This window comes from Setaria italica, chromosome IX (genome assembly GCF_000263155.2).
Source record: "Setaria italica strain Yugu1 chromosome IX, Setaria_italica_v2.0, whole genome shotgun sequence".
Classification (NCBI taxonomy): Eukaryota; Viridiplantae; Streptophyta; class Magnoliopsida; order Poales; family Poaceae; genus Setaria; species Setaria italica.
In genome coordinates this window covers 19,475,081-19,487,540 of record NC_028458.1, presented here as the reverse complement: position 1 = coordinate 19,487,540, position 12,460 = coordinate 19,475,081, and the positions used below count along the sequence as shown (strand labels likewise).

Here is a 12,460-nt window from a genome sequence, read left to right as displayed (position 1 = left end):
TCTGTGCTGCCACTTTTGCTTTCTTTGTAGGGCGATCCCTTGTGTGTGCATGCTGCTCTATGTCCTGCCCTCTTTTTTTCTTTGTAGTCCTTGCTATATTTCCAATGGTCTACTCTGACTACAGTGCAACAGGGCCAATTTAAAAAAAACAAGAATCACCATGCACCACCTCAGTATATGGCTGATCTTTTCATACTGATAACCTAAATTCTGCACCAACCAGTTCAAAGTCCACAAAGGTAAATGCAAAAAATGAAACATAATACAATGCATGCTGATCTTAGTATGTTACTGCCGGTTCATCTTTGGCACATGGACTACAGTACAGAAGAAAAATCAGCGCCTTTGACACACATCAGCTACCTGATCATTACCTTGTGGTGAAAGGCCAAATGCTGCAAATATATAGAAGTTGAACTTGTCCTCCCATCTATGTAGAACATAGACTATTTCTTCTTCAGTTCTACCTCAATTTTGCACAGTCGCAGTCCCAGTCAGAAAGATAGTGATGTTATAGCTGCTAGCTGGCAACCATACACAGAAATGAATTGAAGCTATTTTGCCCTCAGAAAGATAGCATGTCGACACCGTCATGAGCTAAGACAACTAAAATCTTTTACATGTCATCACTAGCTTATATATTTATATCAGGTTTTTTACCACACGTTTTATTGCCTACTAAACCAAACAAACATGCACGACTATTGGGTAGTAGTAAGTAGTAACTTGCTGATGATGGAGTGATCACTGATTTACAATTTTACTTGTGTGTACCAGTACTGTATAGCTCAAGTTTCTTTTCTTTTTTTACCACATGTTCATGCATGCTCGCTGCATGCCATTGAGATAAAGGTGCAGAAACTAAAGGGAAAAGATGGCACGGCTGGATGGCCGTAGCTTTTCTCTGGGCCTGACGGGACCTGCAGCGCGAGTGCACTCGATTGCAGGCATCTCTCTACACGTAGGCCTTCTTATTCTGGCCGGCTGCAGCAACTGCAGCCTGCAGAGGGCAACGCCAAACCCACATGTACACCGCCACATCCCCTCGCTCGCTCCATCCTCTCTGACGCCTTTTCCGAATCCTCTGCTGCAATAATAATCTGATTGCCCCCTCTTCCTGCTGCTCGATCCATCTCCTCTCTCAAATAATCACACTTGGGACACAGCACCAGCAGGTATAGTAGCCTTGAGCTGAGACCACACAACCACTACAGAGGGGAGAGAAGAGAGAGAGGGGGGAACCGGGGAACTGAAGTCTGGACTGCAAGAGAACAGCAAGAAACGGACACGCACGCTGGTGAGTGGTGATCATGATGCTCTCTGATCTCTCGTCTGACCACGAGGCCACTGGATCCAGCTCCCATGGCGGGGACATCGCCAGCTACGCCCTGAGCCCTCTCTTCCTCGCGCCGGCGCCGCCGCTGGCGGGGGCGGCGGCTCCGCAGACGGAGGCGCCCAGGGTGGGGGCCAAGAGGAAGAGGAGCCAGCCCGGCAACCCAGGTATAACAATTGAAGACCATGCATCTTTCTTGCATATCATCCACAGCCGTTCGTTTCTTTGGTTTCGCTGATTTTGCTCGGCTGCTGGCTGTCTACGCCATGGACGCGACACGCGTAATCGAAGACCCCGGCGCGGAGGTGATCGCGCTGTCGCCGCGGACGCTGGTGGCGACGAACCGGTTCGTGTGCGAGATCTGCAACAAGGGCTTCCAGCGGGACCAGAACCTGCAGCTGCACCGCCGGGGGCACAACCTGCCATGGAAGCTCCGCCAGAGGAGCCTCCCGTCCGGCGCCGGCGGCAGGCAAGGCGACGCCGCGGCGGCGCCGCCGCGCAAGCGCGTGTACGTCTGCCCCGAGCCCACCTGCGTCCACCACGACCCTGCGAGGTGCACGCACGCCTGAAATCCTATACATGCTAGACATCTATCTAGAGGTTGGTGTCGAGCTCGATCGGGTCATAAATTAAAGCCGATGACGGCATGCAGGGCGCTGGGGGATTTGACGGGGATCAAGAAGCACTTCTCGCGGAAGCACGGCGAGAAGCGGTGGCGGTGCGAGCGGTGCGGGAAGCGCTACGCCGTGCAGTCGGACTGGAAGGCGCACGTCAAGGGATGCGGCACGCGCGAGTACCGCTGCGACTGCGGCATCCTCTTCACCAGGTACTTACTGCTCCTGTGTTCTTGTGTGCATGAACGAAGTCATGAATGAACAGACACCCTCATCTCATGAGCAGGCTCATCGATCAGCTTGGTACTTATGTTCTTGCCCCGACCAAGAACCGTTCTTATGCTGCCCTGCTGGATTTCATCTGTTCTTGTTGGGTAGAATATCAGTGCATGTGCGTTCCTTTTTTCTTTACCCATGCATGATGATCTTCAGCTAGAGGGCAGAGCATGAATCCGTGTATGTGTTTTATTGGACAAATAACTCATGTGCTTATGCAAGATCTTAGCTAGTACTCTGGTCCAAGCTTCGGGCCGGGTTCTGGTTTTTCCAATTCTTTTTTAAAGCAATGTTTAATTTACCAAATTCTTGAAGGTTTGTAAGACATATAGATCTGAATTCTGAAGTTACTAGCACCAATTCCTGTGGGGGTTCATATGTGATGGTCCTTGAGCTTCTGTTTGTAATGCCACCAACATAACCCCATGCGACTTCATTGAGAATTTTAGGGTTTTCATCATGCCATAATCTACGCATTATGACACCTCGACCACGTATATATCTTGCTACTTTTTACACACGAAAAAGTCACCACATATATAAAATAAATGCTAAGGACTTCTAAAACTATTGACCACTCATAAAATAACCATCGAGAAAGATTAAAACTCTTCTAAAGCGAGTGAACTTGCGGTGCATATGTACTTTGAATTTTCTTTAGTCAAAAACCATGAATCCCTGGTCAGAGCAGCAAGCTACATGAACATATTTGGAAACATCCAGCTTGCAGCTGCTTTATGCATGGTAGTCCATGTGACCACCATGGCATTTCCATCAAAATTTGAACCAGGCCTATCCCGATCCAAGCAATCGAGGAATGATTTATGATGAGCACACAAATACTGCAACCTGCTGTTGCAGTGCACTGCCATAGCATCGTTGTTGCACTTCCATTTCCTGTTGCACCCTTCCTACATTAGAGTGTGATGAAGTTGAAGGGAGAGGCATTCTCAAGCACGCGCGAGCTGGGGGGTCCCCACAATCGGTAACATGTTCAGGCTGGTTTACAGGCCAGTGCGTTTACCCTACACACGCACGGACATCTAGTGATCAGAAAGGAAACTGACAAAGGAACCCTGCTAATCATATGACTGAACTTTTCGTCGCCAAAGTTAAATGCAGCTTTTACATGCACGGATTGCATGCATTTGAGTACGCACGCATGTGCACATCAACATTAAGTTAAATTGTTAACCTACCATACCAAGTTACCAACTCACTAATCATTTGGCTCCTCCTCTGATCTCCTTTGTTTAACACGCATACACTACATGTCTCTTGCCATGCAGGAAGGACAGCCTGCTCACGCACAGGGCCTTCTGCGATGCCCTAGCTGAGGAGAGCGCGAGGATTCTTGCGGCCGCGAACAACGGCAGCACCATCACCACCACCAACAGCAGCAACGGCGGCAACAGCGGCAGCGATCTCCTCTTCTCCAACAGCAGCGGCGTCGTCACGCCGCTGTTCCTCCCGTTCCCCAACCCTCCTCCTTCTCCTCCTCCTCCTGCCGCGGCGGCGGCGCAAAACCCTAACGCCTTCTACTTCCTGCACCACCAAGAGCAGCAGCTGGCGGCTCCCTTCCTGCACCCGAGGATGGTGCAGCCCTCGCCGTACCTTGACCTCCACGCAGACGCCGCCGCCGTGACCACCGCCACCTGTGGCGGCATCGGCGCCGACACGGTCAACTTCGGCCTCGCCCCGGACGGCTCGGTGGCTCTGCGCCACCGGCGCCTCACCAGGGACTTCCTCGGCGTCGACGGTGGCAGTCAGGTCGAGGAGCTGCAGCTGCCGATCTACGCCACGGCTGCTGCTGCTGCTGCCACCGTCGTCCCCCGCGCCGCCAGCTGCGCCACCGACCTGACCAGGCAGTACCTCGGCGAGCGGCCGCTGCCGCCGGTCAACGAGACGTGGAGCCACAACTTCTAGGCCGGCCTACTTGAAGTTTTAGAGAAGCCACTCAAACCGCATGCACGTACTTGGAAAGCAACCAAACGAAGTGCATTGCGTCGATCGAGCGTGCCATCTTGTGCACTGCTGTTAATTTCTTGCATCTGCATTTCCTTGTTTAATTACTCATCGTCTAGGGTAAGGTGGATTCGACCTTCGAAACTTTTGATGGAATGGACGGTATCGGATTTATGTTGGGTTTTAAGATGTGTTTGTCGGGGAGGCGTGTTCTCGTTATGGTACGGTTATATGATAATACATTGAATCATCTTATCGTGTCTTCTTGTGTGTTGGATGATATGAACACTCCATGTAGCACACACTAATTCAAAAGTTGTACTGCTCGTCCTTTGCACCAAGAAATGCTTTCAGATAAGCAAGCAAACTTTGCATGCACATCAAGATTTTTTATGCGTAAACTTTGAAAATCTACAACTATTATTTTGACATATGTTGCTTAGATACAACTTTTGGGGACTTCATTGGAAAACTATTGCTATTTTGATACCATACTGCTGTGCCACCACACCCGCCACAAGTTACAAGGGCCCACCTATCAGACTAACATCAAGAACACTTCTCACAATAATGTGGCGGTTGATGACACACTGTTTAGGCGCAAGTACATGTTTCATCTTCAGTATTTCCTTCGTTTTAAATTGTAGATTATTTTGATTTTTCTAGGTTCATAAATTTTATTATGTATCTAGATATACATTCTATCTAAGTGGGTAGCAAAAACTATATCTAGAAAACAACGGACAGAGAAAGTCTCGCCAAGCTCAAGTTTGATTGCACCTTATTGTTCATCTCACAAACACGGGCGCGCATTTGGGTGCCAGTGCCACAGCCTCCATAAGTCAGTAAGACAGTGTGTGGTGACAATGTTCTCGATACGTGCATTGTGCAGTGACATAATCGTTGTAGCTTTCTGAAGACATATAATAGTTGTAGCTTTTTTTATTAGACGACTCCAAATTTTGTACTCTACCGTAGAAACTCTCATTCATGCTAGCTCTTAGTTCCTTACTCTCATTCATTCTTTTTTTTCGAATCACACAGTACAGACGTAGACACTCACATACACAAACGCACACTCACCCCTACGAACATACGCATGCAACCTTACCCCTATGAGCACATCTAAAAGACTGAGCCGGCAAATCCTCGAAACTGACGAAGTCACCACAGGCACCTCGCTGTTGAGGGGCACGTCGCCTACAACTGAAAGAATAATGCTGGTTAAATCCTGGAATAAATTCAGAAAAATGCGATCACTAGTGCTGAGTCAAGGACTCGAATCTTGATGAGTAGGTTCCATCACAAGAAACCTTACCGGCTGAGCTACACAAACGTTTGTCCAACTGGTGGTACCCAAACGTATCTGTTATGGCTCGCAGCTGGCATGGATAGCGGTAGACTAAAAGTTAGCCAAAAAAAAAACAGCTATATCTTCTAAATCAGATCCAAAAATTGTAAGCTATCGCAGAAGCCCTCATCCATGCCATTTCCTAACTTTGATTCATGCCGGTTTTAATTTCTAAGGGGCAGCAAATGAGTATCCATGTGTTGGTTGGGTAGACATATATAATAGGATTCAACAAAATTAGCAATTTTTTAAGTTCCTAATCACACATTTGTCATGCAAAGTACATGCATGCGATGTTTAAAGGCTTTGAACCCATGACCTCCACCCTATTGTGATACCTCCACACCATGGCACTGAAAGCTCATTGCTAATACAATAGAGAGTTGTATTCCTTTTAATCCTTGTTGTCTTAAACTTTGGTAAACTATATGGACTTCTAAATGACTTCACATAAAGAAAATCAACTATAAAGTTATTGATCTCTTCAAAACCTATAAAAATTAAAGTTTATCTCTATCAAGTCCATATAAAAAGTTATAAATTTTTAAACAAGTTGAAATTCATATTACAAATTTGGAAAAGTATCCGTGCTAGCTCGTAATAGAGTCAAAATAGATCGTCTTTGAGCTTAGATAACACTTGGGGAATTTATCAATGCCAGCTCTACCTATTACGAGCCGACATATGGCTTATCCATGCTAGCTCAAATTATACCATCATGTATTGGATGAGTGTTTTTCTAATAGTGATATTTTTTTATCATTAATATCAAAAAAGCTATAGGTTTCTCAAAGTTATTCATTTATAACTTTTTTTTATCAAACACACATGGCATAAGGGTCTGTTTGGCATGGCTTCAACTCCACAGATTTCTACTCCACTCCACAACTCCAGCTAGAGCAAGCTCCACGTGGACTTGGAGCTACCTGGGAGGGGTGTTTAGCTAGCAGGGTGCCCCAGCTCTAGAAAAGAGGATTTTGAGGCAGGATTGCCATTCTTGCCCTTGGTTTGATAGAATGTACCATTTTTGAGTAAAACAATCTGTCTACAACTATTTTCACTATTCATGTGAAATAAAATGACGATAGAAAAAGTTAAAATACCAACATATTACATGTCCATGGTATACAATTATTTCACAATACGCCATGTTCTTAATTATTGCACGTACTAGTTCTACGCTAAGACAATAGATGTACCCAAACTATGTACCCAAACTATCACGGAATGCGTCCATGGTCACAAAACTTGGTTTCGAAGTTGATCCATCGGAGGCATGTTGAGACACAGCATACTTGTTGTTCCTTTCTGGGACAGTAGGAACAAAGTTTGGATCTCGATCGAAATTAACAAAGTCTCATTGCTGGGGAAAGCACTTTTAGTACCGGGTCCTAACCCCCCTTTAGTACCAGTTGCGCAACTGGTATTGCTACTTCGGTACCCTTTAGTACTGGGTTAAATAACCGGTACTAAAAGGAAGCCTTTAGTGCCAGTTTTTTATACCAACGGGGTACTAAATTGGTTGCCACGTCGCGCGTGGCCGAGACCAATTTAGTACCGATTTTTTCTTTTCTATTTCTTTTCTCATTTTCTTTTCTCTTTCTTTATTCTATATTAGTATTTCGTATTTGTTTCCTTTACGTATACTAGTGCTAATACGCTAATATATATAAACTTGTATTTGATCTATAATATTACAGTTGAGATAATATTATACATAGACATATTGTGCATACACATATATGAATAATATTACATTGCATCAACTTTTCAAGCTCAATATTTTGGATTAACCATTCTGAACCCGATTCCTGACGGTGATGCAAATTTGATCCATCATTATGAACTCTCCCACTGGATTTACTACCTCGTCCAGAACAAATCCATTGAGTTGTTCTTGAATTGCCCTGATTTTTTCTGTCTTGAGGAGTTCTTCCTTCATATGCGTAATTTATATCATTAGCAAAGGTTATTATATTAGATCAATGGATCTGCACAATTAGAACTAATTTATTGTTAAGAAATTTTTATGCGTACTCTGAATTCGTGGTTGGTTATACGCTTGGGACCTACAAAGCCATGGATGAACTCACATACGTAGTAACCGTATAAATTATTCCCCGAATTCTATCTCAAACAATATATATGGCAAAAGAAGTTATGAAATATTTGTTGTGTTCAAGGAAGTGACACGAGATGTGCAAATTCAATACATACCAGGAATTCAGAGTGGATATGAAGTTGCTCCTTGAATTCACCTAAGTGATGTTGACGAAAGCGAGCGCAAGCTCTGTTAAGCATGTCTATGAGGTCGGTGTATTAATTTCTTGGTCTCCTTAAAGAGTCCAGGATATAGACCATGCTTCGATCAACCACGATAACAGAGTATCCAGTGGAAGCCGTACATATATGCATAGTGAAAAGCTATTCATTCTTATTTTTACCTGCTAGTTTGAAAAATAAAAGAGATGGAAAACACGCTTACTTGAAGTTGTATGGCAGAAGTATGTACTTCTTGTAATGTTGCTTGTCCAAGAAATTATATATATTCTTCAAGGTTCGATTTGGTTTATCTCTTACAGTTGCCTCATTTATAACATCCGGGTCTATGAAGCTGACATCATAGAATCCATTCCTCCGGCAATCTTGAATCTCAATCCTACATGATACAAAATAGAATAAGAGATAGGAGTCACACAATGACTATAGTAGGGATTTTGAAGATAGAGCAAATTAAAAAATTATAGAACCTAGAAACTGATGAGTGATTTGTCAAGTGCGTCTTGATTGTAAAGGAAATAAAGTTCTTTGAGCAGCACATTTATAATGGCATCACCATGGAAATAATGTTGATCTTCAATCCAAACTTCTAGCATGAGTAAACCGGTGGCTGAAACTTTCATGTACCATTGTTGCAATTTATACATCTTCGCTGGAAGACGGTCCACCAACTACGGCCACACAAGCTCTTTCCCTAACTCAAATTTCTATTTACCTGCCCCAGTGTGCTTTGGGATGTGATCCTCCCCTCGAAGTTAAGCTGCGGTGAGATTTGTATCTTTGGAGAATAGAAGTAGGTTCTTATCAAATTCCGAAAGCACCTGGAGCGGGGCAATAAATTGGTTGGATTGGGTTCCGAGCTGTGGAATACTTGGCCCCCTTTTCTTCATCTGAAAATACTTTGTTATTGAGCGGTCGTAGTCAAATAGTGGTAGTTTCTCTGAATTTTTCTTTTTCTCCAACTCCATGCTTCTAATGAAAGCCTGAAATTTAACCTTATCAAGTGGTGGATCTTTCTTCACGGGAGGTTTTGGTGCAAAGTGAGCTTTAACCTCAGGATCCACTACTACATCGATTTCCGCATTAGTCTTGTCGTAAGCTTTATTGGGCTCTGGTTGCTTCGCCTTCGGCTTCTTCTTTGTAGCCGCAGTAGGCGGAATTGAAGACGTCTTTCGCCGTGCAGCCTTACTCATAACAGGGGCAGGTGGACTCATTCTAGAATCCCTATCAGCTGGTGGAGAGCGTGGACTCATGTTAGGATCCCTATCAGCTAGTGGACTCATGCTAGGATCCCTGTCAGGTAGTGGGGAGGGTGCCCTGGCAGATGGCATAGGTGATCTTGCTCTTGAGCCCTGAGGAGATGATCCCAAGGTCAGGGGTTTTGGTTGTGGAATCCTTATGTAGTGCTTGGACCATAGAATCCAACCGTGGATGGCTTCTTCTAGATTCTTTTCCCTGTCACCTCCAGGTACCTCCAGTTTGAGGTCATCCCAACCGTCAACCACTCGGTCCACCCCAACTTTGGCAAAACCACGAGCTGGAATCTCCACACCATGAATTGTTTGGCCTTGGGTCGGTTGTTTAGCTACACCATAAGACACCACGATGAGCTTATTTTTCACGGGAGTAACAAGCTCACAAGGGGCCCTCCTAGTCATGTCGTCCATGAGGTGGCGTTGGTTGTCCTCAACTATGTCTGAAGATCCTCTTGCTGGGACTTGCGTGGAAGCGACGCTGCTTCGACACTGAGAGGGGCTTACATTGACATTAGCCCCTGATGATATAGCTTCTTGTTCACTGGCTTGTTTGCTAAGATCTACAGCCACATGCCGGTCGATGGCTTCCTCCATTCTTGCCTCTATCAAAGCTACGTGTTCTTGCAACTTTCGCAGCTGTCGTGCGTGTTCGGCCTTACTTCTTTGGTGACTTCTGTAGGAATTAATGTGCTCACGAAAAGCAATCTTCCATGGAATTACTCCTTTGCCTATGCAATGTCCAAGGTGTTCTGGATTACCTAGTTCCATAGTCAGCTCGTCTTTCTCTCAATCAGGCACGAAAGTTCCTTTGGTCGTAGCCTTTATTAACTCAACAAGCCTCGCATCCGCTTCTCTTAATTCTTGGCCAAACACAAATGATCCATCTTCAGGATTGAGCATGGCACCATGAGAATAATACCAATGCTTTGCTTGCTCCGGCCATTCGAGAGTTGCCGGTATGATTCCCTTAGAAATTATGTCATCTTCCATTCTCTGCCATTTGATGAGCCCCTTCTTGTAACCTCATAGCCCAAGATGATGGTAGTATTTCTACTACTTTTGCGAGCATTGTCGGTGTTAGTTTTAGTTGCCTTAGCGCTCTTTTGCGATTGCTTGTACTGCACAAAAGAATCCTAGGGATCTCTTAAGTTCAGGTGCTTTGTGAAATCTAGTGTAAGGCCATTTTTATATAGTCTTTATTCAGTTTCTTCTTGTATGTTTGAAAAGCAATTGCAGCATTTCTAAAGCCCTAATCTTTCACGACGGCTTCATCTACACCTGTGAATGTGAAGTTTTCTTTTATCTGATCACATATCATTTCCTTCTCTCGATTAGGGACCATGCTTAGAGGGACCTTGGGTACGGGGACCACGCTCTCATCGATTTCAGGGCTTTTCCAATTCTGAAAGCTTATTGGGATGTTATCCCTAACAAGAAAGTCAATTTGATTCACCAATTTTGTCTTAGCATTGTCTGGAGCAGTTGATTCACCCTCTTCATTAAGTTCTGTGATGATGATACGTCCCTCTAGCTTTTTCTTCTTGCCTCTTTTCTGTTTGGGCCTACTCGATCCAGCTGGCTGAAGATGAAAGAACTATTAATTCCCAATAATCTTGATTAGTCATGAATTTAAATCAGGTTTACATAGAATAATTGCTATACCTTGCCTTGTTGCCCATCATTGCCTCCCTCAGGAATTGGTTCCTCCTTATTGCCATTACCAGACATGTTGAGGTAGATGTCAGTCTGGCTATGATCGACCTCTTCATTTGGTTGATCATTCGTGTGACCTTGAGCAATCAAGAACATTAGGTATTCCTCATCCAATCGGGCCTGCTCGTCCTCTGATCGTGCCATTGTAACTAATACAATATAGAAGGAATTATTCTAAGAAATAGTAGGCCGCAACAATTGAAAGAATGACCGCAATAAAGAATTAAAATACTTGTACAAATTGTTACAGTGAATTGCTCGTCATCAACAATTTTATAATATTTTATGCACATTTACTGTAAAAAGAATGACTAATAGTTATACATTTTGTAACAATAATAAATGATTAAAAAAGAATGAAACACTTATACAATTTGTTAAAATAAATGACTAAAAATTTATTTATAGTGAATTGCTTGTGATTCACTACCAACATCAAATTTCTCGTAACTAATAGAATATAAAAATAATTATTGTAAAAATTAGTAGGCATCAACAATAAATGACTTAAAAAGAATGAAACACTTATACACATTTATTGTAAAAATAATGACTAAAAATGAATGAAATATTTGTTACAATAAATGACTAAAAATTAGTAGGGATCAACAATAAATCACTTAAGAAATGACTAATAATACTTATACATTTTGTAGTGATAAAATGACTAAGGCTAATATAAAACGAATGCATGGCATTTTACAATTTCTAGCATTATTTATATATTTCTAGCACAATTCTAATTTTCATAACACAATTTGTAATTTTCTAATTTTCATAACACAATTTCTAACTTTCTAATTTTCATAGCACTATATTGTCGAACACTACTTATAAATTTTCTAATTTTCCTAACACAATTTCCTAAATACTAAAGATAAGGAAATTTTTTTAAAAAGAAAAATGATGACGTCAGCTTGACCACGGGCTTACGTCAGCAGAGACGAACCCGTGGCCGCGAGGCGCCGGTACAGTGGAGGAGGGGCGGCGCTAGTGGAGGAGGGTGTGGCGGCGGTGGAGGAGGGGTGGCACCGGTGGAGGATGGGCGGCGCCGGTACGGTGGAGGAGGGGCGGTGGCGGTGGAGGACGGGCAGCGCTAGTTGAGGAGGGGCGATGCCAGTGGAGGGCGAGGGGCGGCGCCGGTGGAGGAGGGCGGCGGCCAGCGGGGCGGTGGAGGAGGCAGCGCCGGGGACGATGACGGTGGAGGAGGTGGCGGCGACGACAGTCCGGCGAGGAGGAAGGGGTGGCGGCGCGAGGCGAGGGGACGGCCGGCGTTGGATCGGAGAAGGCGGTGTTGGGGGCAATGGGGGTGGCGGGGGCGCGCGGTGTCGGAGAAGGCGCCGGGGGTGTGACATGATGGCGGCGCGCGGCGTGGAGGAGGGGCAACGATAGAGGATTCAGAGGAGGAGACGACAACCGCGGCTAAGTGTTAGGGAGGAAGGGGATGGGGTTTTTATCCCCCTTTAGTACTGGGCATCACCCCCACCCGGTACTAATGCCCTTTTGTACCGGTGGTGGCTACCACGGTACTAAAGACCACTGCTTTAGTACCGGGTGTAGCTACCACCCGATACTAAAGGGGGTGCGCCACGCGCGAAATGAAAATGCGCCCCTTTAGTACCGGGTGTATCACCCGGTACTAAAAGGGTTGTAGCCTACTATTTCAGATCCT

At 44.7% G+C, this 12,460-nt stretch overlaps 1 protein-coding gene across 1 annotated transcript; it reads left to right on the top strand.

Annotated features, from left to right (window-relative positions):
- Positions 1 to 984: 984 nt before the first annotated feature.
- LOC101776196 (protein indeterminate-domain 12) lies at positions 985 to 4,451 on the top strand. Its single transcript, XM_004983022.4, has 4 exons — positions 985 to 1,500; positions 1,625 to 1,886; positions 1,986 to 2,159; positions 3,513 to 4,451. The coding sequence occupies exons 1-4, from the start codon at positions 1,311 to 1,313 to the stop codon at positions 4,147 to 4,149; spliced, it is 1,263 nt and encodes a 420-aa protein (XP_004983079.1). The 5' UTR covers positions 985 to 1,310; the 3' UTR covers positions 4,150 to 4,451.
- Positions 4,452 to 12,460: the final 8,009 nt, after the last annotated feature.

Coding starts and splice junctions, on each gene's coding strand:
- LOC101776196 (XM_004983022.4), top strand. CDS start 1,311: ATGATGCTCTCTGATCTCTCGTCTGACCACGAGGCCACTGGATCCAGC. Junction 1,887..1,985: donor GTCCACCACGACCCTGCGAG/GTGCACGCACGC, acceptor GACGGCATGCAG/GGCGCTGGGGGATTTGACGG. Junction 2,160..3,512: donor TGCGGCATCCTCTTCACCAG/GTACTTACTGCT, acceptor CTTGCCATGCAG/GAAGGACAGCCTGCTCACGC.